Source organism: Xyrauchen texanus, chromosome 25 (genome assembly GCF_025860055.1).
Source record: "Xyrauchen texanus isolate HMW12.3.18 chromosome 25, RBS_HiC_50CHRs, whole genome shotgun sequence".
Classification (NCBI taxonomy): domain Eukaryota; kingdom Metazoa; phylum Chordata; class Actinopteri; order Cypriniformes; family Catostomidae; genus Xyrauchen; species Xyrauchen texanus.
Window position 1 is genome coordinate 2,671,636 of NC_068300.1, and position 25,412 is coordinate 2,697,047.

At 40.3% G+C, this 25,412-nt stretch overlaps 2 protein-coding genes across 6 annotated transcripts in view; both read left to right on the forward strand.

Moving 5' to 3' along the window:
* LOC127618567 (zinc finger protein 436-like) overlaps window positions 1-14,559 on the forward strand; it is a 185,794-nt gene extending 171,235 nt beyond the window's left edge. For all 5 annotated transcript variants that reach the window (XM_052091104.1, XM_052091105.1, XM_052091106.1 and 2 more), the window contains exon 4: window positions 12,577-14,559. In XM_052091104.1, coding sequence (XP_051947064.1) covers window positions 12,577-13,757 — 1,181 coding nt within the window. In that variant the 3' untranslated portion in view covers window positions 13,758-14,559. The remainder of the gene's footprint in view (window positions 1-12,576) is intronic.
* The window catches only part of LOC127618927 (zinc finger protein 271-like), a 101,168-nt gene that overhangs the window by 7,086 nt on the left and 68,670 nt on the right, over window positions 1-25,412 (forward strand).

Here is a 25,412-nt window from a genome sequence, read left to right on the forward strand (position 1 = left end):
TCCCAATTTCTTTCACCTTTACTTTTTAATACACAAAGTTAATTCACGTCACTTTATTATTTATTTATTTATTTTGCTTTCTCATTTCTTTGAGATTTTACACAGTGGATTTCTAGATTTTAGTATTTCCACTGGAGTTTTACCTTATGTGATATAACAACACTTATCTTAACTACACCTTTGTTTAAATTTCAATTACTTAGTTGACTTCAGTTTAATACACTGGACTCGAAGCTTTAATTCTTATTTTCATTATTTATTATTTTATTTTTTCCTTTGCCTTGTTTTTTATTTTTCAAACTGATTTTAATTACTTTACAGTTGTTTAATTTTTTATTTCAATTTCAATTTTTTATTGTTACTTGTCCCTGTGCTTTAAAGGTTAAACTTTAAGCACAGATATCTCTTTTGACTTCACGAATTCTCTATATGAAGTTCACTTGTCTTCTGTGACTGACTAGTTCAGAGGTCTGGCATATTTTTCAGCTGCTAGTCTAAAAAAACCTCAGAAGCTAAGAGTTAACTTTCTGTCTATGCAGCAAAGCTAAGTCTCTCTATCTTGTTCACACACCCAACAATATCTCTTGAATGTATAGATTCTCTGTATGAAGTCAAATACATTTCTATGCTACAGTCTAGTTTAGGAGTTATGCTCTAGCCCATTTCAATTAACAGCTGCTAGACTAAGACCAGCCAAGACTAAATGTTTTCCAGCCAGTTGTGAGTTAACTTTTTGATTTGTTTTTTTTTTCCTAATTTCGTTTTACATCTATATTATCTCACTGTTTTTATTCATTTTCTTGTTGTTTGTTTATACTCTATTAAATGTTTTTCTATCTATATATCTTTATCATTGGTTTTATCTCCACTTTACACCCAGACTATCTATTAGGTGCCTTTTCTGCCTGCAATTATCAGCTCTTTTCTGCCTCCATATAGTGATGGAAGGTTGAAAATAGCCCAAATATATTTTTCCTGCTGTAAATTGCATATATACACCTTACCATTTATGCAGCACAGGCTAATATTTTGGAACATTTTTAGTTTTCTATATGTTATCAACGGAAATTTCCTTCCACAGTTTATGAGACAGCTTTCATTTCCAACATTCATTCAACATATAACTGATACACTTTCTTTATTGAACAACTTTACTTCATCCGCCTTTGTCTCTTATTTAATTATTGGGCTCATATTACATCCACACAGTGTTCCTTTTATGGTCATTGACTATCACACATTCCGATTCCTCTACCGGACTTTTTTTTATTTTTATTCAGTCATACTCTCTCGTATTAGTTCACTCTGAACACTCTTGAACCACAATTATTCTTACACGCACATACATTTTACACTTATTACAGACATAAGGCCTTTATAAACACCGAGCTGCAAAAACTAAATTGCGCAATTATTAGTCCTATTCTCTTTGCTTATTTATATTTATTAATTAATTCCTACAGAGCGGTATCCGCAAAGTAAATAAATAAATATTTCTTTGCCTATGCAGTCCTCAAATTATTATCCTATAGCTTCGTAGGCTACTATAAATTTCCTACAGAGCGGTATCCGCAAAGTAAATAAATAAATATTTCTTTGCCTATGCAGTCCTCAAATTATTATCCTGTAGCTTCGTAGGCTACTATAAATTTCCTACAGAGCGGTATCCATAAAGTAAATAAATAAATATTTCTTTGCCTGTGCAGTCCTCAAATTATTATCCTGTAGCTTCAGTAGGCTACTATAAATTTCCTACAGAGCGGTATCCATAAAGTAAATAAATAAATATTTCTTTGCCTATGCAGTCCTCAAATTATTATCCTGTAGCTTCAGTAGGCTACTATAAATTTCCTACAGAGCGGTATCCATAAAGTAAATAAATAAATATTTCTTTGCCTATGCAGTCCTCAAATTATTATCCTGTAGCTTCGTAGGCTACTATAAATTTCCTACAGAGCATCCGCAAAAGACCTCTAATTATTATCCTGTAGCTTTTCTACTATAAATTTCCTACAGAGCATCCGTAAAAGACCTCTAATTATTATCCTGTAGCTTTCTACTATAAATTTCCTACAGAGCATCCGCAAAAGACCTCTAATTATTATCCTGTAGCTTTTCTACTATAAATTTCCTACAGAGCATCCGTAAAAGACCTCTAATTATTATCCTGTAGCTTTCTACTATAAATTTCCTACAGAGCATCCGTAAAAGACCTCTAATTATTATCCTGTAGCTTTTCTACTATAAATTTCCTACAGAGCATCCGTAAAAGACCTCTAATTATTATCCTGTAGCTTTTCTACTATAAATTTCCTACAGAGCATCCGTAAAAGACCTCTAATTATTATCCTGTAGCTTTTCTACTATAAATTTCCTACAGAGCATCCGCAAAAGACCTCTAATTATTATCCTGTAGCTTTCTATCCTTCATTATAATATATTATTACTTCTTAAACTTTATCTGCCGTTATTTACTGCTATTGCACCTACACCCCTACCAGTAAATAAAAACAGAGCATTGCATGCAATTATTTCTTCTGGAATCAAAACCCTTTATTCTTTTTATCCTTTTTGGTTTAGAAGAGCTTTCTGAGCGTTCTTACCACCACAGGCAAACTGGCAAGCAACACAAACTTTTATATACAAGCAAAATCTGCTTACCTCTTAATTGTGGCCACCTGTTTGTGTTGCCTTTCCAGCCAGCCCACGATGTAACGACTCTGCTCTCTTCTGTCCCTGTTCGGGCGCCAATTGTTGTAGTTTTTCATGCCAGTTTTGTGAAAAATCACTCAGCATCTTTGGGGTTTTGATTTCAGAAGAATAGACTTTATTATCACACAATAAAGCCGAGTTGCCTACGGTGAAACCACAGTACCAACAACAACTGAAGCATCTTTGGTTTGGTTTTACTTAAATACACCTCCTCAAACAAGGTGGGGCTTACATGCATTATCTATCATGCTCTTCATTGACTCTGGTCTTGACCATATTAAGAAGTAACAGAATGTCCTTTGGAAGAGATCAATTCTCCCCCCTAAGTAATGCTATTTTTGTTTCTGCACACACAGACAAATAGTCAAACCTATGTGAGCACATATTCATCACGTCACAGGCCTTTACATAGAGTAAACTGCATGTTTGCCGCTCAGACATAACTGTGGTATAAATCAACAAAGTTTTCATCGATTACTCCTGATTAACTTGATAAAAAAATATACTACACCTTATTCCAAAATTGATTAAATTAATTATTTTCCTCAAAATTCTACCAAGAAAATCAATCACATGTACATAAGTACTCACAGCCTTTGCTCAATACTTTGTATGTATATATATATATATATATATATATATCACTGATTCTTGAGATAAGGGACAAAAGTACTTTTGAAAAGTGACAAACAAAAAATCGATACTACATTAATTTGAATGGGATATCTTCATAAACACGGGTCTCATCTATCATACCATGAAAAGGAACAGGTTTTTTATTTAACCACTTTTTATAAAAATTGACATTTACTCACTTAGTACCTTGACATTTGTCAACTCCGTCTGACACATGAAAATAGTTTTTTTGTGTGTTTGATCAATTCAACAACACTGAAGTCTTTAGGTGGGTAGAAATGGTGTGTCTTAGCAAGGTTAAGTGATAAATTGCATTGTATACACTTTTAATATTATTTTACATTGTTTCGGAATTAGCCATTTTAAATTACCTTCATTTAGTTTAAACATTTTTGTATTTTTAATATATACAATCAGTGGTTTTGGGCACACAAGACACTGATGCATGTAGATAAGTTGGTGTTTTAATGAATGAACACACTCAATTTAACAAAAGAAACATAAATTTTTTTATAAAAATGAAAAACCTCCATCTTACGGTGTTGACCCACAACTAACGGTGTTGACACACAATTGACGGTGTTGACAAACTAATCGAGAATCAAACTGATTACAGATATTTACCTAGTTTTGACATGGCAAAGGGAGAGAGTATCAAACTTCAAACAAAGAGTACCTGTTGACAGGATCTTTAAGGCACACATGAAAATTTCAAAATGTTCCTGGTATCAAAAGAAAAAAGCTAAATGTATCTGTAGGTCTTCTATTGGTCATCTATATTTGAAGTAAACTGTAAATCTAACAACTGATTTGCAAGAGGACACAATAGGCTGAGAACTAAGAAAGTTATGTAATAGTGTTAAAAGTGTTCAAATGTTGAAGTGTAACAGGATCCAGAATTCTCCCCATGTATTTTCTAACTCCTTCCAAAGGCTCACTGAAAAAATTAAAAGTGAAAAATCAGACTCATTGTTATGGATGACCTTGTCTTGTTTTACCGTTGCCCCTTTGTTTTCCATTTTTGTCCCTTTTGTTATTCCATAGGTGACACTTTTGTCCCTTTTGTAGCTCCGCAGTCTTCTTGTTAGCGTTCGTGTTTTCTGTCATTGTTTTCACCTGTCCTCATTAGTTTGCCATTTGCTTCTGTTTGTCATCTCGTTATCTTGTTTTGAGTTCTGTTTGTTCATTGGCCCCTTTGTCCCTTGTTCATGTATTTATACCCCGGTTTTTGGTTCGGTCCTTGTCTATCATTGAATGTTTGTGAACGTTGTTAGCCCGGTGTGTTTTCCCTGCCCTTATTCTCAGTGTTGTGTTTATTTCCCCATTGAGGGTTTTCCTTTGTGTTTGTTTTGATTTTGTTAAATAAAGTAAAGCCTGCGTTTAGATACAGTCTCCTCGTCTGCCTTCGCTGTCTTCTGTTCATAACACTCATAATGTCATTGTTTCTGTATACTAAAATGGTTGAAATGTCTGTTGTAATGCTAGATACATTATACTTTAACACAGGGGTTGAGACAGGTAATTCATCTTTTTTTCTACAGGGCCTCAGACAGGTAAGTTATATGATTTGCTTCAATTTCTCTCAACAAGTAAGTAACTATATAGAGAGTTGTATCTGTCATTACTGCCTTCAATGTAGAGCCAAGCATTAAATATTATATGATAGTTTGTCTAACCTGTGGGACTTGGGCATTGGACAAGAGGTGTTGAACATGCCTATGCTCTATGAAGTCCATAACATCAGGGGTTATGGCATAGAGCTCCCTGGTCCGGCTTGCTTGGAGGGGACAAGCTGTCCCTGTCAGTTTCAAAAGGACATCTTTCACTGGACAGAAACAGACATCCCTCCTCCCATGTTTTGGGTGAAAATTGGCCGTAGGACCACGAGGATGCATAAACTCAACTTTCACATCTTGGTGTTCTATATCTACACCAATGGACTTTCCTAACCACCAGTGATCATCATACACCACTGCCAGCCAATCCCCTGTTTCAATACTGTTGATAGTTATATCAACAATAGCACCCTCGTTCAATGGCTCCTCTTCCATTTCATCTACCAAATCTTCCATTTCATCGACTGAATCCCCTGCTTCTCCCAACTCGTCTTCCATCTCCTCCATCAACATGGCCAATGGACGGCTCTTCCTGGCCCTTGCATCAGTCTGCTGCTCCTCTGAGCAGTCTCTTATACAAAGAGTAGCTGGAGAAAAGCATCGGCAATCCAATGGTTCACTGCAAAAGCATGATAGCTGTCTGTGGCAGATGTAATTTTGATGTGGGATTACCTGGTGTATTTGTCTTGTTGATGGAACCTGTTTGAGGTGTAGTGTAACAAGTGTCATATGTCTCCAACTTCTCTTCCAAAATATGATACAGTTGAACACCATTCAAACTGTTGGAGATCTTCTCAAAGAAATCTTTACTATCCACAACATCATTTCCCCGCAGAAGCAAGGAGTCTGCAGTTCTTTTTACTGTTCCTCCAATGCCGTCTGGGGCACCTTTACCATGGGATATTGGGAAATAATTCCATGTGGTCCTGCTGAAGCCCAGAGTGGGTGGTACTTCAGAAATGAGGTAGAAGTTCTTCTTATTCTTATACTGCTTACTGGGGCCATTTGACCAGAAGTGCACAGTAGTAACTGATGGATATTTAGTCCGTATATCTCTAAGGACAGGATCCATGTGAGTCCAGATTGCTGCTGCATCTTTTCTCTTAGACTCTGACACTGAGCAAAATGCCCCCTTTTCACCCTTTGTGTAATACATTCCAGTATGAAGAGTTAACTGAGGTAAGTGTTGGCCAAAATGGCAAGCCTGAATTTCAGAAGCATATTTACACTTCCAGGATTCTGAAAAATCAACATGTACAATTACTGTGTTCTCACTGCATGTTTTAATCAATTCTCTGTATGCTTTTGCCTGATTGTGAACCAGGCACACATGTGTTGTTGTCTCACTTCTAAGTTTCTCCTCATACAGATGAAGCAACTCTGAAAGACTCCCACTATGCAAGTTGAGTTTCATGTTGAAGTGGATCCCACTGGCTGTTTGGTCTTGAACTCGCTCCCACTGCCTCCATTGAACACTGATTCCAATTATCTCTGGAGCCAGAACTGTATGCTTGGTTTTGCACCGTAAACAGGTGCGAAGAAGGCAGGCCTCAGTTGCTGGAGTGCAACAAACTAATTGAAAACTATCCTCCAGTTTGGTTGACTTTAGACCACCCGATGACCTTAGAACCTGAAGCATCAAGTCTGCATTTTCATGATGACGACACAGACATGTACTTCTGTCAGATGCCTTAGGTGTTGTAACATAGAAAGGCCTCAGAGTACAGAAGGATGAGTAACTCAGCTTCATAGTCGGGTTCTTCTTGAGAAAGTCACTATGGAGGTTCAGCATTGAGTCTGTTAAAATCATCCTTTGATGTTTCATCTTGTTCCTGGTGATGGTGTCTGTTTTATCAGTTGTCATGCGAGATGAGTTAACAATGAACTCCTTAACAGTCTGGCTGATACGTTGGAGATATGTTGCCTTCTTATGTGTCGTCTGTTTTTTGTCACTCATTAACTTGTAGCTAACACCAAACTGGCGAAGCCTATGAAGAAGCCGATACTTCTTTAGAACCTTGCCTGATAATGCCAGTTGTCTGTGACCTGATTTTTTAATGGCTCGTCTCTGTGCCACAGGAGTTGTATTATTCCTTACCAGCTCTTGGCAGAGAACATTGTGGAAAAGAAGAGATCTCCTAATGTTGGCTTCCCGTTAACATCCTCTCTGTTTCTGTTCGTGGAGAATCTACAATTGCTTTATCTTTTAGTTTGACTTTTGACTTTTCTATTTGAGCCTTCTTTTTCCGCCATTCCTGCTTTCTTAGTTTGTGTCGCTCTTTTGTTAATTTCTTAACCTTTTCTTTCAATCTCCCTTGCGTGTCTTTTCCTGTTTTTTCTCCTCTCCCTCTCAGCTGCAAGGGCACGCCTGCTTGAAGTAGGCTCCTCAACAGTCTGTTCTAGAGGACTTTCTGGTGGGGTGTTTATTTCATTTAGCAGTCTATTCTGCATAGCTCTGGACCTTTTCTTTGCTTTCCTCCAATACTTTCTGCGGTGCCTCTTTGCTCTTGGTCCTAATTCTCCTACTTGTTTTACTTTTTTGACCCTGTCCTTCCATCTTTGTCTCTCCTTTTCTAACTGGTCTCTTCTGCTTTCTGTGTCACTGTTAATTCTTTCTCTCCTTTTTCTCTGGTACTCTCTGTTTATTTTTCTTTGCTCCTCCACTGACAGTTTTTGTCTAGCCATGTCTGGCTACAGTACAGATAAAAACAATACTTTTTATTAAAGTTATTATTTGGCATTTGGGTATATTAAGATATTTTAAGTCAATCAACATGTATACTTAGATCATATTATCATGTTATGTAGTTGTTATACATTACTTAATGAGTATTTGGGAGCACATTTCCACTCCGTCAGCTTACATGTCAACACCGTCAGACAAAATATCTGACGGAGTTGACAAAACTTAATCATGTCTAATAAATGGCAGCCATTTTGATTTTCTTCAGTTGCCAGCTGTCACTAAACTAAACCATTATACCAACTTTTATTTCAAAATTCTTGATTAAAATCATCCCTACTTTGAAGACAGTGTTGACACATAAAAGCTGTGACCACAGGGATTTCAACTTTTTTGCTGAATATTTAAAAAAATGTAATACTTATGAGAGCAGGTGTTGGACTGCTGCATCCATCAACAGAAAGAAGTCAAAGGGGGTCCTCAGGGTTAAAGCTGACCGAAATATGCCTGATTTATTTAGAATTTGAAAAATATCTGACGGAGTTGACATGAATTGATGACAGATTTTGAAAGGCTGTTGTTAATGTATAAAATAATGCAATGTTCACGAAGTATTTTGTGATATTTTATTAAGCCATCCAATTAACCTCATATTCATATTTGGGCATTTTAAAGCACTTTTTTTTGCATTTTTGATACTGTGACCTCTACGAGGACGAGTTCATTTGCATGGGCTTTTATAGTACAGTGCTGATATTTTATAAAATTACTATGAAATAATATGCATATACACAAAACTAAGGTTCTAAACATACACAAGTCTTTCATATCCAACTTTTAAAGCCTTTTTAAATGAAGTAATTGATTGTTTTTTTAAGGCAAATTGCAACATTTTGATGGGGGACATGTTTTGTCCCTTATTTCAAGAATCCTTACAAGAATATATATATATATAATTTAAACTCAGCAAAAAAAAGAAACGTCCTCACTTTTAACTGCTTTTATTTTCAGCAAATTAACACAAGTAAATATTTGTATGAACATAAAAAGATTCAACAACTAAGACAAAAATGTAACAAGTTTCACAGACATGTGACTAACAGAAATGGAATAATGTGTCCCTGAGCAAAGGAGGGGAGGGGGGTTCAAAATCAAAAGTAACTGTATCTGGTGTGACCACCAGCTGCATTAAGTACTGCAGTGCATCTCCTTATGGCACTAGATTTGCCAGTTCTTGCTGTGAGATGTTACCCCACTCTTCCACCAGGGCACTTGCAAGTTCCCAGGCATTTCAGGGGGGAATGGCCCTTGCCTTCACCCTCTGATCCAACATGTCCCAGATGTGCTCAATGGGATCGAGATCCGGGCTCTTCGCTGACCATGGCAGAACACTGACATACCTGTCTTGCAGGAAATCATGCACAGAACGAGCAGTATGGCTGGTGGCATTGTCATGCTGGAGGGTCATGTCAGGATGAGCCTGCAAGAAGGAAAATATTCACAGCGCTTCACTTTTTCCACATTTTGTTATGTTACAGCCTTATTCCAGAATGGATTAAATTCATTATTTTCCGCAAAATTCTACAAACAAAACCCCATAATGACAACGTGAAAGAAGTTTGTTTGAAATCTTTGCAAATTTATTAAAAATAAAAAATGAAAAAAAAAAAAATCACATGTACTTAAGTATTCACAGCCTTTGCCATGACACTCCAAATTGAGCTCAGGTGCATCCTGTTTCCACTGATCATCCTTGATGTTTCTACAACTTGATTGGAGTCCACCTGTGGTAAATTCAGTTGATTGGACATGATTTGGAAAGGCACACACCAGTCTATATAAGGTCCAACAGTTAACAGTGCATGTCAGAGCACAAACCAAGCCATGAAGTCCAAGGAATTGTCTGTAGACCTCCGAGACAGGATTGTATCGAGGCACAGATCTGGGGAAGGTCCCCAGAAAAAGAAATTCTGCAGCATTGAAGGTCCCAATGAACACACTCCATCATCCATAAATGTAAGAAGTTTGGAACCACCAGGACTCTTCCTAGAGCTGGCCGCCTGGCCAAACTGAGAGAACGGTGGAGAATGGCCTTAGTCAGGGAGGTGACCAAGAACCCGATGGTCAGTCTGACAGAGCGCCAGCGTTTCCCTGTGGAGAGAGGAGAACCTTCCAGAAGATCAACCATCTCTGTAGTACTCCACCAATCAGGCCTGTATGGTAGAATGGCCAAACGGAAGCCACTCCTCAGTAAAAGGTACATGACAGCCCACCTGGAGTTTGCCAAAAGGCACCTGAAGGACTTTCAGACCATGAGAAACAAAATTCTCTGGTCTGATGAAACAAAGATTGAACACTTTGGCCTGAATGGCAAGCGTCATGTCTGGAGGAAACCAGGCACCGCTCATCACCTGGCCAATACCATCCCTACAGTGAAGCATGGTGGTGGCAGCATCATGCTGTGGGGATGTTTTTCAGTGGCAGGAACTGTTAGACTAGACAGGATCGAGGGAAAGATGAATGCGGCAATGTACAGAGACATCCTTGATGAAAACAGACTAAGGTTTATCTTCCAACAGGACAATGACCCTAAGCACACAGCCAAGATAACAAAGGAGTGGATACTGGACAACTGTGATTGTCCTCGAGTGGCCCAACCAGAGCCCAGACTTGAACCTGGTTGAACATCTCTGGAGAGATTTGAAAATGGCTGTGCACCAACGCTCCACATCCAACCTGATGGAGCTTGAGAGGTCCTGCAAAGATGAATGGGAGAAACTGCCCAAAAATATGTGTGCCAAGCTTGAAGCATCATACTCAAAAAGAATTGAGGCTGTAATTGGTGCCAAAGGTGCTTCTACAAAGTATTGAGCAAAGGCTCATTTCGTTTTTTATTTTTAATAAATTTGCAAAGATTTCAAACAAACTTCTTTCATGTTGTCATTATGGGGTATTGTTTATAGAATTTCTAGGAAAATAATGAATTTGATCCGTTTTGGAATAAGGCTGTAACATAACAGTAGAGTGGTGCTGCCGTTGTGCGCAAAAGCACATAATCATAAAAGTAATCCGAAAGGTAATCAGAAAGTTGTTGGTTCGATCCCCCCAGCCTTCACCATTGTGTCCTTGAGCAAGGCACTTAACTCCAGGTTTCTCCGTGTAATTAGGACACTGTAAGTCGCTTTGGATAAAAGCTTCTGCCAAATGCATAAATGTAAATAACAAAATGTGGAAAAAGTGAAGCGCTGTGAATACTTTCCGGATGCACTGTTAACCAAGTCAAGTGGTCTATGATGTAAAAAAAAAAAAGGCACACTGCCCTAAAGATCTATTCACATTGTACAGTATATTTCACAGCAGGCACATTTATAGGCTTTCATCATTACTGGGGAGTCTGGGGCCCATCAAGTACAAAATCTATTGTGCTATGAAGTTGTAGGGGGGTTTAAAATGGTTTATTTGATATATTTATTTTGCAAAAACAGCACCAAAGCATTAATTTCTGGTGATTTTAGGAGCATAATTTTATTTAGAAGCCTATATACAGTATGTTGTGTAGCATTAATGTCACATTATACAGCACAAGATGGTTTTTCAAAGTTACATTACTCAAAAGCCTACTGGGGCAGAATCATGGGACAGTATGATAAAACCTTGGTATTTTTATAATACAATAGGCCTATATCATGGTATTTATATGGAAGGCTACTCCAAAGAACGTGTCCAATAAACATGGTATTGGTTTAAGTGCTTTTAAGTGTTTTGATACGCTTTATTTAGAAAGTATCTTTACCTGCAGTAGACAATCATTCACTGGCTGCACATGATCGTCATCACTGGCAAACGATTGAATACAGCTGCAGGTTTTGTTTCAATGAATTGTAAGTAAATATTCACTTCATCATTGTTTTTATTCTCTTTCTTCTAAAGCATCCTGTTACTGTTTTGACAACTGACAAAGAGCTTCAAATGATTGCACATTAGACAAATTCATTGAGAAGAATTGACTCAAATGACTGATTAATCCCCACATCGGGCATCACTTCAATTCACGAGCCCTGTGCTCATGAGTCTATGGCTGTGTTCACAATGGCATACTATCCATACTACGCACACTGTTTTTGCCAAACACCAGTATAACAGAAAAGTAAGAGTTATGTGGTAGTAAGGCATTTATTAATACATGGTCAATTTGTTCCATGGGGGGGAGCAGCACAATGTTTCATCGGAACACAGATCGCATTTTGTTGACACAGATTGAACTCTAATTGACTCGGTAGATCGGCTTCCCCGAAGTGCACGGCTATGTCACCTAATGGATGGACCAGCCCTGAGTGCTGTTTAAAGTGTTAGGGCTATCTTACCCAGGGGTGTATTTTAAGTTGATTTGTTTGTTGTATTTAAACCTTTTTTAAAGTGTAAAGAAGTACCCATTTTAGATTTAGCTTGAAAAAATGTGACTTTGGCTAAAAGGTGAGTAGTTTGCATTCCTGACGCAAAACCATGCTTCATTCGGCCCTTGCAGAGGCACATATCTGATATGTGCAACATATTTAGTGCTTATATAGTGCTGAAGATGAGATGAATACAATAAAATTTGCTTCAGCAGTGGCCCGACTTTCACAGAATTTTCAATGCAGGAAAAACCCTGAAAAACGTCACTTGCCAAAGTGGCAAGTAAGAGTGAAAGAAATACCCACTACTGCTGATTTTAGGGTGGGTGGGTGTTAATTTCAAACGCTGATGACTATAATCATTAAATGTAGTTATTAGGCAGAATAAACAGTATAAATAAAATCCGCTTGCACAGCAAACATCACTAATTAACACTGGACGTTTGTTGTGTTCTGACATTGAATTAAGATTCAAGTTGATGTTACGTTTCTCCATCTTGAATTGATTTTTGTCCATTTACTGTCTTTATTTTAGAGCTGATGGAAGCAAAAGAGAACCGTCAAGAACTGAATAAAGTGGAGGACAATCTTCAATGTCAAATACATCATGATTTTATAACTGGTGAAAAATATTTGAGCAGCTCAAAGACTAAGAAGGATTTATCACCAGAAAAGCAGAAAAGAAGAGCAGCCAAAAATACTTTCACCTGCTCACAGTGTGGAAAGATTTTCACAAATAAAATCTGGTTTAATAAACACATGAAAGTTCATATTAGAGAGAAACCTTACACGTGTGAAAAGTGTGGTAAAACATTTGTTTTGAATTCAAGCCTAAGAAAACATCTGAAAACTCACACAGATGAGAAGCCTTACAAGTTTTCTTTTTGTGGAAACCATTTTGCACACCTGTCCTATAGGAAAAAGCACCATAGAATATATACTGGTGTGGGGGCTCATATGTACTTTGAGTGTGGGAAGATCTTTACTACAGCTGGCAGCATGAAACAGCACCAAAGAATAAATACTGGAGAAAAACCATACAAGTGCTCACACTGTGAAAAGAGTTTCACTCAGTCACAAGAGCTGAAAGCACATGAGAGAATTCATACTGAAGAAAAACCTTACAAGTGCTCACACTGTGAAAAGAGTTTCACTCAGTCACATAACCTGAAAAAACATGAGAGAATTCATACTGGAGAAAAACCTTACAAGTGCTCACACTGTAAAAAGAGTTTCACTCAGTCACATAACCTGAAAAAACACGAGAGAATTCATACTGGAGAAAAACCTTACAAGTGCTCACACTGTGAAAAGAGTTTCACTCAGTCAAATCAACTGAAAACACACGAGAGATTTCATACAAGAGAAAAACCTTACAAGTGCTCACACTGTGAAAAGAGTTTCACTCAGTCACAAGACCTGAAAATACATGAGAGAATTCATACTGGAGAAAAACCTTACAAGTGCTCACACTGTGAAAAGAGTTTCACTCAGTCACATCACCTGAAAATACATGAGAGAATTCATACTGGAGAAAAACCTTACAAGTGCTCACACTGTGAAAGGAGTTTCACTCAGTCACAAGACCTGAAAATACATGAGAGAATTCATACTGGAGAAAAACCTTACAAGTGCTCACACTGTGAAAAGAGTTTCACTCAGTCACATCACCTGAAAAAACACAAGAGAATCCATACTGCTCTTCATGTGGGATAATTCAGGGCAGCAAGTAATCTACATAGACATGTAAAAAAGAAAAGCCCAAGTAGACAAAATGTGCAAAAATAATCTTCAGGTCCAACAATATTAAGCAAGTAGTTGGAAAGATGAACCCAAAGATTGAATTCTTTGACATCATGTTCACTGTTTCACTCCCTGTCGAAGTCAATGAGCTCTAGTTTGGTGAGCGAGAATGGTTTGGTGATTTTTGTAGCAGTCAGGTTGGACGTTTATCTGTTAACTGTTTGGCAATGTTTTTTTACTTGCTAAAATGCTTGGATATAGTTTCTGGTGGGGTTTTTGAAGTTTATATTGCTTTTCATGCTTTTATGATTTGAACATTACTCATGTTTTTACTGCTTCTGATGTATCTACGTTTAGCAGGTAAAGTTCCTGTAACATGTTTACTGACATTCTTGACTTCTGATAACTGAATAACATTGCTGTTGTATTGAGGTTCCCTAAGTGTGTGTGTGTGTGTGTGTGCGCGCAACACCGTTTTCTGTTAAAAAGGACACTAAATGTGAAGTTTCTACATGGTAGTTCCCCATGACATTTAAAAACATCTCAAGTTGTTTATAATGTACCAATTTTATTGCACAGCAATGTACGTATGAATTTGTTTAGTGTGTTAACATGAAACTATTATTTTGCACATTTCTGAATATTATTTTATGTTTAGTAAAGTAAATTTCATCCTCATCATTGCTGAATCCTCATTTTTGGTTAGTTTTCAGTTTTATTGTGTGCATTGCGTAGATGTACTATTGTAGTATGATGGTTTACTTGCATTATTGTCTGAGGCTGTACAATAGAATATAAATATAATAAACTTTTCAACTAGAGTTGATGTCCATGTAATAAGATGAATTCATGCAGGAAAACATGTAACGTGTAACACAGCCCAAAACACAACACAATTTTTAGGTTTCAAGCACAGATGTCACTATAGTGCACAAAGTTCATCTTGGTTACTGTCGTAACCTCCAATCCCCGATGGAGGGAACGAGACGTTGTGTCGATGTAGTGACATACCCCTCCCCCGGACATCCGGGTATAAAAGGAAGGAAGGGTGCATCTGTTCAGACAGGTTTTGAACTGAGGAGCTGAGAGTAAGGTCCCGGACACTTCAGCAGCTAGTACAGTGTTGTGGCAAGAGGGACACAACGTCTCGTTCCCTCCATCAGGGAATGGAGGTTATGACAGTAACGAAGACATTCCCCTTCTTTCACTCACTCAACATTGTGTTGATGTAGTGACACTAGGGGTCCCTATCTAAAAACTCCACAACACTGAACCGTATTGTACGTGGGATGTCCAGATCTCAGCTTTGGACAGACTTAGGAAGCTGAAACCTGTATTTATGTTCTTCTCCAAGCCTCTTTCTATGGTATACATTTCAAGAAGATCTGAGGAAGTCGAATATTTCGACATCCTGAGATCTTCTTGAAACTCACAACATAGAAAGAGGAGGCTGAGATTAGAACAGAAACACAAGTTACAGCTTCTTAAGTGAATCCAGTGCTGAGATCTGGACATCCCATGTACAATTTGTCCCATTCACAAAAATAAAGGTTTTGTGGACAGTTGAATTTTTATGTTTTGAAGGGTGCGCTATGTTCAGGGGGAGTCCTACAGTCACCTAAATGTTATTATATGTCATAAATTTGATCCAGGAGTTATAAAAATGATGTCCACCAAGTGATGATTTCAGCCAATTCAGATAAATTGCATGTGGGTAGTCCACTTCCAGTCAATGTAATGGGCCAAAAATAATTGATTAGTGGACATCATTTTTATAATTCCAGGATCAAATATATGACTTAAAATCACATTTAGGTGACTCAGTGAAGCCCCCTGAACAACATAAGCCCTTCAAAACATCACATTCCAGTGTCTACGAAATCACTATTTCTGTGAATAGGATAAATTGTAGGTGGTATGTCCAGATCTCAGCTCTGGATAGACTTAGGAAGCTGAAACCTGTTCTCTTGTACAGAATACACAATACAACATGTTTATGGAACTTACAACTCATAAACATGCATAATTAGCATAGAAAATGGAAGTGTCCATAAGCAATTTGTTCTATGGAGACTCAACAGCAGGTTCATGGGCTATTAATTTTAAACACTTACAGTAACATTTACATTCAGTTTTATTTACAAAATCGCTTTGGCAGCACTCAGAATACACAATACAACAAGTTGATGCAACTAACAACTCATAAACATGCATAATTAGCTTAAGTGTGAGACTCAATGGTCAATTATTAATCATTACCATTGTAATAAACTTATAGTTGGAGAATCATTGCAATATACTTGAACATGGAGTAGGGGTGAGGGGCTCCAAATTCAAATATATACATGCAATTGAGGTTGGAGTTAGGGGAAACAGTATGCTTTATTATGTTCATTTATTAAAAAGTACACAACTCAGCACTAAGTTCATAGACAATTCATTTTAAACACTTACAGTAACATTTACATTAAATTTGATTGACAAAATCCACTTGGCAGCACTCAGAGTACACAATACAACAGGTTAATGCAACTTACAACTCATAAATATGCATAATTAGCTTAAAAAATGACCTCACGAACCATGCATTTGGCGCATTTCAATACACATACAATAAAAATGAAAAATAAGAGTATATAAAAAATATATATACAGTAGTTTTAGAGAATATATTTGACAGTCCAGTGTGAGATAATAAGATTAATAAAGTGCAGTGCTGATTATTGATCGTGAGAGATCAAGTGTTCAAAAGTCTGATTGCTTGGGGGAAGAAGCTGTCATGTAGTCGGCTGGTGCGGGTCCTGATGCTGGCCCGGAATGTCATCTGGACCCGCGACTTTATGGATGTTCACCTATCGGAAGGATCGGGATACATCCGCAACAGAGACGGAGAGTGAACCAACTTCTCTAGCATCGGCTGCGAGTGCTCTCTCCACGAGGGCGGTGTTGTTGTCCTCGAAATGAGCATAAAATGTATTAAGCTCATCCGGAAGAGAGGCAGCGGTGTTCACGGCAGAGTGTTTATTCCCTTTGTAGTCCGTGATGATGTTAATTCGCTGCCACATACTTCTGGAGTAGGTGGTGTTGAACTGTCCTTAAATTTTGTGCCTGTACTAGCATTTGGATGCACTGATAGAGTTATGGAGGGCATAACTGGCTTGTTTATGCTGATGCTGGCCCGGAATGTCATCTGGACCCGCGACTTTACGGTTGTTCACCTATCGGAAGGATCGGGATACATCCGCAACAGAGACGAAGAGTGAACCAACTTCTCTAGCATCGGCTGTGAGTGCTCTCTCCACGAGGGCGGTGTTGTTGTCCTCGAAATGAGCATAAAATGTATTAAGCTCATCCGGAAGAGAGGCAGCGGTGTTCACGGCAGAGTGTTTATTCCCTTTGTAGTCCGTGATGATGTTAATTCGCTGCCACATACTTCTAGAGTAGGTGGTGTTGAACTGTCCTTAAATTTTGTGCCTGTACTAGCATTTGGATGCACTGATAGAGTTATGGAGGGCATAACTGGCTTGTTTATGCTGATGCTGGCCCGGAATGTCATCTGGACCTGCGGCTTTACGGATGTTCACCTATCGGAAGGATCGGGATACATCCGCAACAGAGACGGAGAGTGAACCAACTTCTCTAGCATCGGCTGCGAGTGCTCTGTCCACGAGGGCGGTGTTGTTGTCCTCGAAACGAGCATAAAATGTATTAAGCTCATCCGGAAGAGAGGCAGCGGTGTTCACGGCAGAGTGTTTATTCCCTTTGTAGTCCGTGATGATGTTAATTCGCTGCCACATACTTCTAGAGTAGGTGGTGTTGAACTGTCCTTAAATTTTGTGCCTGTACTGGCATTTGGATGCACTGATAGAGTTATGGAGGGTATAACTGGCTTGTTTATGGTCCTCCGCGTTCCCGGAAATAAAAGCGGAGGTCCGCGCATTAAGTGCTGCGCGAACATCATCGTTAACCCATGGTTTCTGGTTGGGGTAGATCCGTATTGTTTTGGTTGGCACGGCACTTCCTGATGAAACACGTTAGGCTATCAGCGTAAACCTCGATGTCGTCATCAGAGGCGGACCGGAACATTTCCCAGTCCGCGTGATCAAAACAGTCTTGTAGCATAGAGTCTGATTGGTCCGACCAGCACTGGATCTTTCTGAGGGTGGGTGCTTCCAGTTTCTGCCTGTAAGCAGGCAGAAGCAGAATGGAAGAGTGGTCTGATTTGCCAAATGGTGGGCGGGGGAGGGATTTGTAGCCATCCCGGAAAGGAGAATAGCAATGGTCCAAAACCCGGTCCCCTTGTGTGTTGAAGCTGATGTGTTGGTGGTATTTTGGTGCGATTGTTTTAAAATTGGCTTTGTTAAAGTCCCCGGTAACAATGAGCGGTTTCCTGCTCACTTATATTCCCATAAAGTTCCTTGAGTGCCCAGTCTGTGTCGGCTTGTGGGGGAATGTACACAGCTGTGATAATGACCACTGTGAATTCCCTCGGTAGCCATTCCCTTGATCGACACCATTCCTGTATGATTCAGTGAAAAAAGCCTTGAATCATATGCCAGCATCTTCAGCCATCGAGTACTCCTTCCTGGGGCCTTCAGATACAACATATAATAAATTCAAGTCCTTCAGTGTTAAACAAGTACTGTAAAAAAAAAAATCAAGAAAAATATTCCTGAAAAATTGTCACATTACACTCACAGGTCAGCCAATTAAGCACTTAACAAAGTCATTCAGACTTGAACCTTTTCACAGTGTCTTAACGACGTCATTGGGACTTGAAACTTTGCACGCTGTCTAAGGACACCACTTTTGAGTCGTTCGGACCTTTCAGAGCCCCGTTGTAGAAAATGAATGAAACAAATTCCACATGCACTTTTTCTAGCTCCCACAGCCCCCAAATTTCACACGGTGATAGTCTGACGTCCCTCGAAAAACATACTTGCACTGAGAGCTTGACAGAGCCTCATGAATGATGAGAGACAACTAGGGTAAGAGAGTAAGGGCTCGGAGAGTTACATCCACAAACCTTTATTGAAATGCTGTGAACATGGATACAAGTCATGACGGTGAGCAGTTTGGTTATACTGTTGTAACACAGTTAAAGGATGGGCAAGGAGGAGGCGAGAACTGGCTTGTCAACATAAATCATAATTTAATGCAAACTTAAACCAAAAGCACAAACACATAAACATAAACAAACACACGACGGACATGCCCGTAATTCTCTCTCTCTCTCGAACCATCGTCACCGGCCGCCTTTATCCCTCGCGTGCCTCATCAGGCCGATTGGGGACCGGGCGCGCGATATTCCGACCCGGCCCCGCCCCCCCTCTGCTCCACACTCCTCCCGGCGTTATCTCAGGCCGGGGTGCCACTGGCATGACGTACACCACCCCATCCCTGGGGCGGGGTGTATCTTGCGTCCCGCGTGGTCATCCCCGCCTTCCTCCTGGGAGGAGACAGGAGGGGAAGACAAAAACAACAAAAAAAAATAGGCGAGGGAAAAGGCCAACACGGTGCGAAAGAGAGAGAGAGAGGAGAGAGAGAAAAAGCTCACTCACCGGTTCTCTGATGTACCGTCGCGTGGTCCTCGAACACTCCTCCACACTCAGCCGGACGACAGTCGCTCCAACCCCGGGCGAACCGGAGTCAAACCTTTGACCCCCAGCGGGCAGAACGCCCCTCCGCTTTTCTGGCAGCAAATGGGGACACTCCTCCGCCCCTGGCAGCGGCTCTACCGCTCCGGGCGGTCGGAGAGTTTCTTCCCTCCTCCCCTCGCGGACGGCGGTCTCCCTCGACCCCTCCGCATCTCTGGGGACGGCAAAGCACTCCTCCGCCCCTGACAGCGGCTCCCTCGCTCCAGGCGGTCGGGGTATCCAGTGCCCACTTGCCCCGCGGACGGCGGCCGTTCCCCGCATCCGGGCGGTCGGGCTACTCTGTCACCCGGCAGATGGCAGCGGCGCTCCCCTGGGTGGACGGCAGTGTCAAGGACTCTGCCACGGGCATCCCTCCTCCCTCCCGGGCTTTCGGCACCAATGTAACACAGTTAAAGGATGGGCAAGGAGGCGAGAACTGGCTTGTCAAGATAAATCATAATTTAATGCAAACTTAAACCAAAAGCACAAAAACATAAACATAAACACACACACTACGGACATGCCCGTAATTCTCTCTCTCTCTCGAACCATCGTCACCGGCCGCCTTTATCCCTCGCGCGACTCATCAGGCCGATTGGGGACCGGGCGCGTGATATTCCAACCCGGCCCCGCCCCCCTCTGCTCCACAACTGTATAGTGGTGAAAAGGGTATGAGTGTGTAGATGTGTTTGTGTGTTCTGAAACAGAAGAAAAATTAGCAAATTAGACAAAGAATATTACAATACTTCTGTTACATTTTTACATATTAAACATTTACCATACTGAACATAAATAAACAATCAACAATTACCTGAAATTCATTGACAAATCCACAATTATTAGTGTAGTCAAATTCAGTTAATCTGGCTAACAGATTAACATTTATAATATAACAACAATTCATTATAGCACGTGTCTGTAATACTAGTATGTTAGCTTCTCGACAGAGATTGACAATTAACATCAACTTGTACAAATACAAATTTACAAGTTTAATACAACATCATAATGATAACATAAACACTATTAACAGGTATATTTCTTCTAGAAATTAGATATAACTTTTTCTTCACGAACGCACACAGCTTTAAAGATTATATGCTCACAGTAACCCAGCTTGTGCGATGTAAAGCACACTGTCTTAAAGGGAAAGGTGTATAGTAATAAGTAATGTGAAAAACATGTTTCCTCTAGTGGTGAAGTATGAAAGTGCAATTAAAGGAATAGACTTTCCAACATACATTATGACAAAACTCAAGTTTCGAAGCTTGCACCTTCAAGTACATTCCTGGAAAACTCAACGTAGTAGCAGATGCACTCAGTAGAGATCCCTTCGTGAAGCCAGTGAGCCAATGGCTCTTATCTGAGTCTTAAGCTGCGTACACACTGCCAGCGACTTTATCGCTGCAGGTCGCCAGTGGCTGGCGGTGAAGTCGCTATTGGGTGTTCCCACTACTGGTTGCCTAGTAACGTTTATAAATGACATTCACGGATGTCATTCCATTGCTGTTGACAGCGAATCTCTTTTCTTGCCACTAAAAACAAACATTTTGGAGGGAAAAGACTAAATATAAATGGAATCAGTACATAAAATGCTTTATATCAAAGATGAATGATAAACAAGTCGTGCTGTTTGCCAGAGTGGCTGTTTATCTGCGGCGAAAATGCAATTGCAAATTTCCAGTGCTCTATGACATATCATAGAGCACTGGAAAATTTCTAACAGCAAGAATTAGCCTTTCATCCATCTTTCCGTTACTGCAGGAGAGAGAGAGAGAGAGAGAGAGAGAGAGAGAGAGAGAGAGAGAGAGAGAGAGAGAGAGAGAGAGAGAGAGAGAGAGAGAGAGAGAGAGAAGGATCACGTGAGCTCTCCCGTCGTCTCTCCTATTGGCTGTCGCTTCCGTTAGTCGCTCCAAAGTTGAACTTTTCTCAACTTTGTCGCATCGCTGGACACGCCCACATCTAGCGCCAACGGTCGCGACAGCTCGTGTCACCGGAAGTCGCTGTGCTCGCATTGAAAATGAATGGTATTGAGTCGCTGTCGCACGCGATGTCGCTGGCAGTGTGTACGCACCTTTATTCTGAACTGTTGAGGCAAGTACACAGTGTGGAGGATGGATGTGTGCAAGAGACATTTCGCCTGACATGCCAACCACAGGCATTATGTTCACAAACAGCCCTACATACTGGGTTGAATGCTTCAATGTCCGCTGAAGACGTGTCTTCCATTCTGTCTTCATGTGATGAATGGGATACAGGAACTGAATTTAGGGCAATATCATTTGCTGAACATCTGAACTTGTTGGTTAGTGGTGATACTGAGGTGTTTCATTCGCTTTCACGAACAGACCTGGAATCGAGTCAGCACAGTGATGCTGTCATCGCCAGAGTATGTTATTATGTGGGAAGGGAGCGTAGACCATCCAGACGTGAACGTGCAAATGAAAACCAAAGTGTGTTGCGGATTCTAAAGCAGTGGGACAAACTTTCAGTGTTTAATGGAATTTTGTACAGAACAATCAAAGATCCGCTTACCAAGCATAAGAGGTTTCAGTTTCTTTTACCCAGCTCCTTGAAGGAACAAGAACTTTCTGGTGTTCATGACTTGGCGGGTCTTCAAGGGCAGCCACACACTTAGCTCGTCAGAGGTTTTCTGGCTAGATATGGAGTGTGATGTGTGTGATTATGTGAGGAAATGTAACATGTGTGTTTTAAGCAAGACTCCAGAACCGGCAGCCAGAGCGCCCTTGGAGAGTATTAAAACCACAGCCCCTCTTGAGCTTGTTTGCATCAACTTTTGGTCTGCTGAAGACCGAAATAATAAGTCAGAAGATGTTTTAGTGATCACAGATCACTTCACAAAACTGGCACATGCATTCCCGTGTCAAGACCAGAGAGCAAAAAGAGTTGCTAAGAAACTGTGTGACGGCTTTTTCTGTGTTTGTGGATTCCCCCAACGTATCCATTCCGACCAAGGTGCGTCCTTTGAGAGTGTGTTAATTGCCGAACTTCTTGATTTAGCTGGCATTGACAAGTCCCATACCTCACCGTATCATCCAATGGGGAATGGTGGTACTGAACGGTTGCCGTCCGCGAGGCGAGTGGGGACTGGACTCCCCGACTGCCTGGAGCGATGATGCCGCTGCCAGGGGAGCAGGAGAGCCCTGCCATTCCCCAGAAACACAGAGGGGTTGAAGGAAGACCACCGTCCGCGAGGGGAGGAGGGAAGTGTCTCCCCGACCGCCTGGAGCGGGGTAGACCCCTTCTGTTCCCCAAGAATGCGGCGGGGCGTTCTGTCCACCAGGGGCTGGAGGACTGCCTCCGATCCGCCCAGAGAGGCGTGGCTGTCATCCATTAGAGGGTGGAGGAGTGGCCGAGGAACAAGCTACAGCGTATCGGAGAACTGGCTTGATAATATAAATAATAGTTTAATATAAACTGAAGCAAAAGAGAAACACACACATGTCGGACATGTCCGTAAATGATCTCTCTCTCGTCGCACCACCGTCTGCCATCAGCCTTTATCCCTCTCTAAGGCTTAATTAGCCTGATAAGGGACTGGGTGTGTATTATCACAACCCAGCCCCGCCCTCCGCCCTGCCACAGTAACATGTTGAGATCGCTTCCACCTGGACCTAAGCAAAAGTGGAAACAGTTGGTTCAGACTATGACTTTTGTGTACAACTGTACTGCGCACGAAACAACAGGTTTTGCCCCTTTCTATCTGATGTTTGGTAGGGTGCCCAGGTTGCCAGTTGACCTAATGTTCCAGAGTGTTTTACGAGATAAGTCAGTGTGTAACTATGACAATTATGTTGAATCACTAGTCAGTGACCTTCAGTCAGCCATGGCGTTAGCCCAAAATAATTCTACGGTAGAGCAGCAACACCAGTCCAGTCAGTACAATAGATGAGTCAAGGGTTTGCCCCTAGCCATAGGTGACCGAGTTTTGGTGGACAGCAAGGGTTGTAGAGGGAAACGGAAACTTGCTGATAGATGGGAACCAGTGATGTACTCTGTTGTTGCCTCAAAGCCTTCGCTGCACATCTATAAGATACGTGACAGGGATGGTAATGAGCGAGTAGTCCATCGGAATCTTCTTCTGCAGGTGAACTTTCTTCCTTTGCCTGAAACAGACTTTGTTTGTTCTTGTCAGAAGAACAATGAGACTCGTGTTTGCACTGTACCAGAGATGACATCTGATATGGCACTTATGGCTACCTGATATGGTAGCTTAACTGAGCGAACACAGATTGACGGTTCTTTATCCATTGCCAAGGTGAATGAGTCTATAGGGCTGTTTGATGGTGAGCAGACCGAGCCTGAGGGATTCTCACAAGCAGACTCTGTGTTTGACATCTCTATTGTAGCTGCATGTGGTGTTGACCGCACTGCTTCATGGGTGCATTCCTACGTTCCCAGTCAGCATGGATCGAATGCTCAGACAGCTGTTTCAATGGCTGAGGATGACGCAGTGGCTTGTGCTATTGCAAGTCACTTACCTCAGATTCCTGATTCCAAAAGTATGCCAGTTGCTGATTCTGCTGTTAGTGGCAGTTACACCACCAGATTTGGAAGGGTAATTAATCCTGTGTGTAGACTCATCGAATCTATGGTTCAACAGATTCTGGGTCTCCAGTTGTTCATGTCTGAATTTTTAGGTTGTATGGGAATACCTAAAGTTATTATAACTGTATTATTTGAATACGTGGTCGAAGTATTCAAGGTGTAAAGGGCACCTTGTTAATGCCTATGAAGTGTTAGAAATTTGGCCAATTTCTTAAACAGTTTCATGTCCTTTGAATAGGTAACTTTCAATGTTGAATGTCTTCATTTATTGTTTTGTGTGTGGACCATGTAATTCTTGTGACCAGGGTACTGAATGTTTGTTTTCTTTTCATGTGTTTTGTACATTTTGTGTAATTCTAGCGGGGTGAGTATAACAGGTTTAAATATGTTCTGTGATTTATATAGGTTTCATGTATAGAATTACAGAAAATGTGTATGCCTGATGTGTCTGGTTGTATGTGTGTGCATCATCCCCTTTAATTTTCTGTCTGCTATGTACCAGTCATTTCAATTTCCTTTTTCTGGCTCCTCCTCTTCCCTTTTGGCATGTGTCTGTATGGGAGAGGTAGGTGTATTTTGAGCTCCTCTAAATCTAATGTCATCTTTGTTTTAAAAAAAAATTGTTTACAGATGTTTCTCTTTTATTTTATGTATTTAATGTTATTTTACTGATATGTTTGATTATTTTTATTTGGGGGGGGGGTTCTGTCTGTCATTGGGGCTGACGTTTCACAGACTATTGTGTATTTCTTTCTCTCATCAGGAAGTAAAGGTAGAGCTGATTCTCCCATCATTGCCTGGTGTCCAATTATTTCCACGGAAAAAAATAACACAACGCAGACTACACTGGTCACACAGGGAGAAGAATGTCTAGCAAAAAATTACAAATAAATACCCTTTTCTCATCCACACCTATCATATAACTTCTGAATACATGGATTTAACAACTGGAGTCATACGAATTACTTTTATGATTCCTTTATTTGCTTTTTGGAGCGTAACAATTTTGGCACCCATTCACTGTACTGACCTACAGAGCTGAGGTATTCTTCTAAAAATCATAATTTGTGTTCTGCAGAAGAAAGTATGTCATACACATCTGGGATGGCATGAGGGTGAGTAAACGATATAATTTTCGTTTTTTGGTGAATTATTCCTTTAAAGTGATAGCTCAGCCATAATTTTATATTCTGTCATAATTTCCCAACCCTCATGTTGTTCCAAACACATGTGACCTGTATTCTGTGGAACACAAAGATGTTTGACAGAATGTTAGGGACTGACAGTCTCAGTACTGCCAGTCCCCAAAATACGACTTAAAACACATCTTTTCCATGAGCACTTAACCAGTCACTTAAAAAAATTATTTGCACATTAATCTGTTTTGAATACTATTCTGATGCTACTGAAACTTTGTAATATG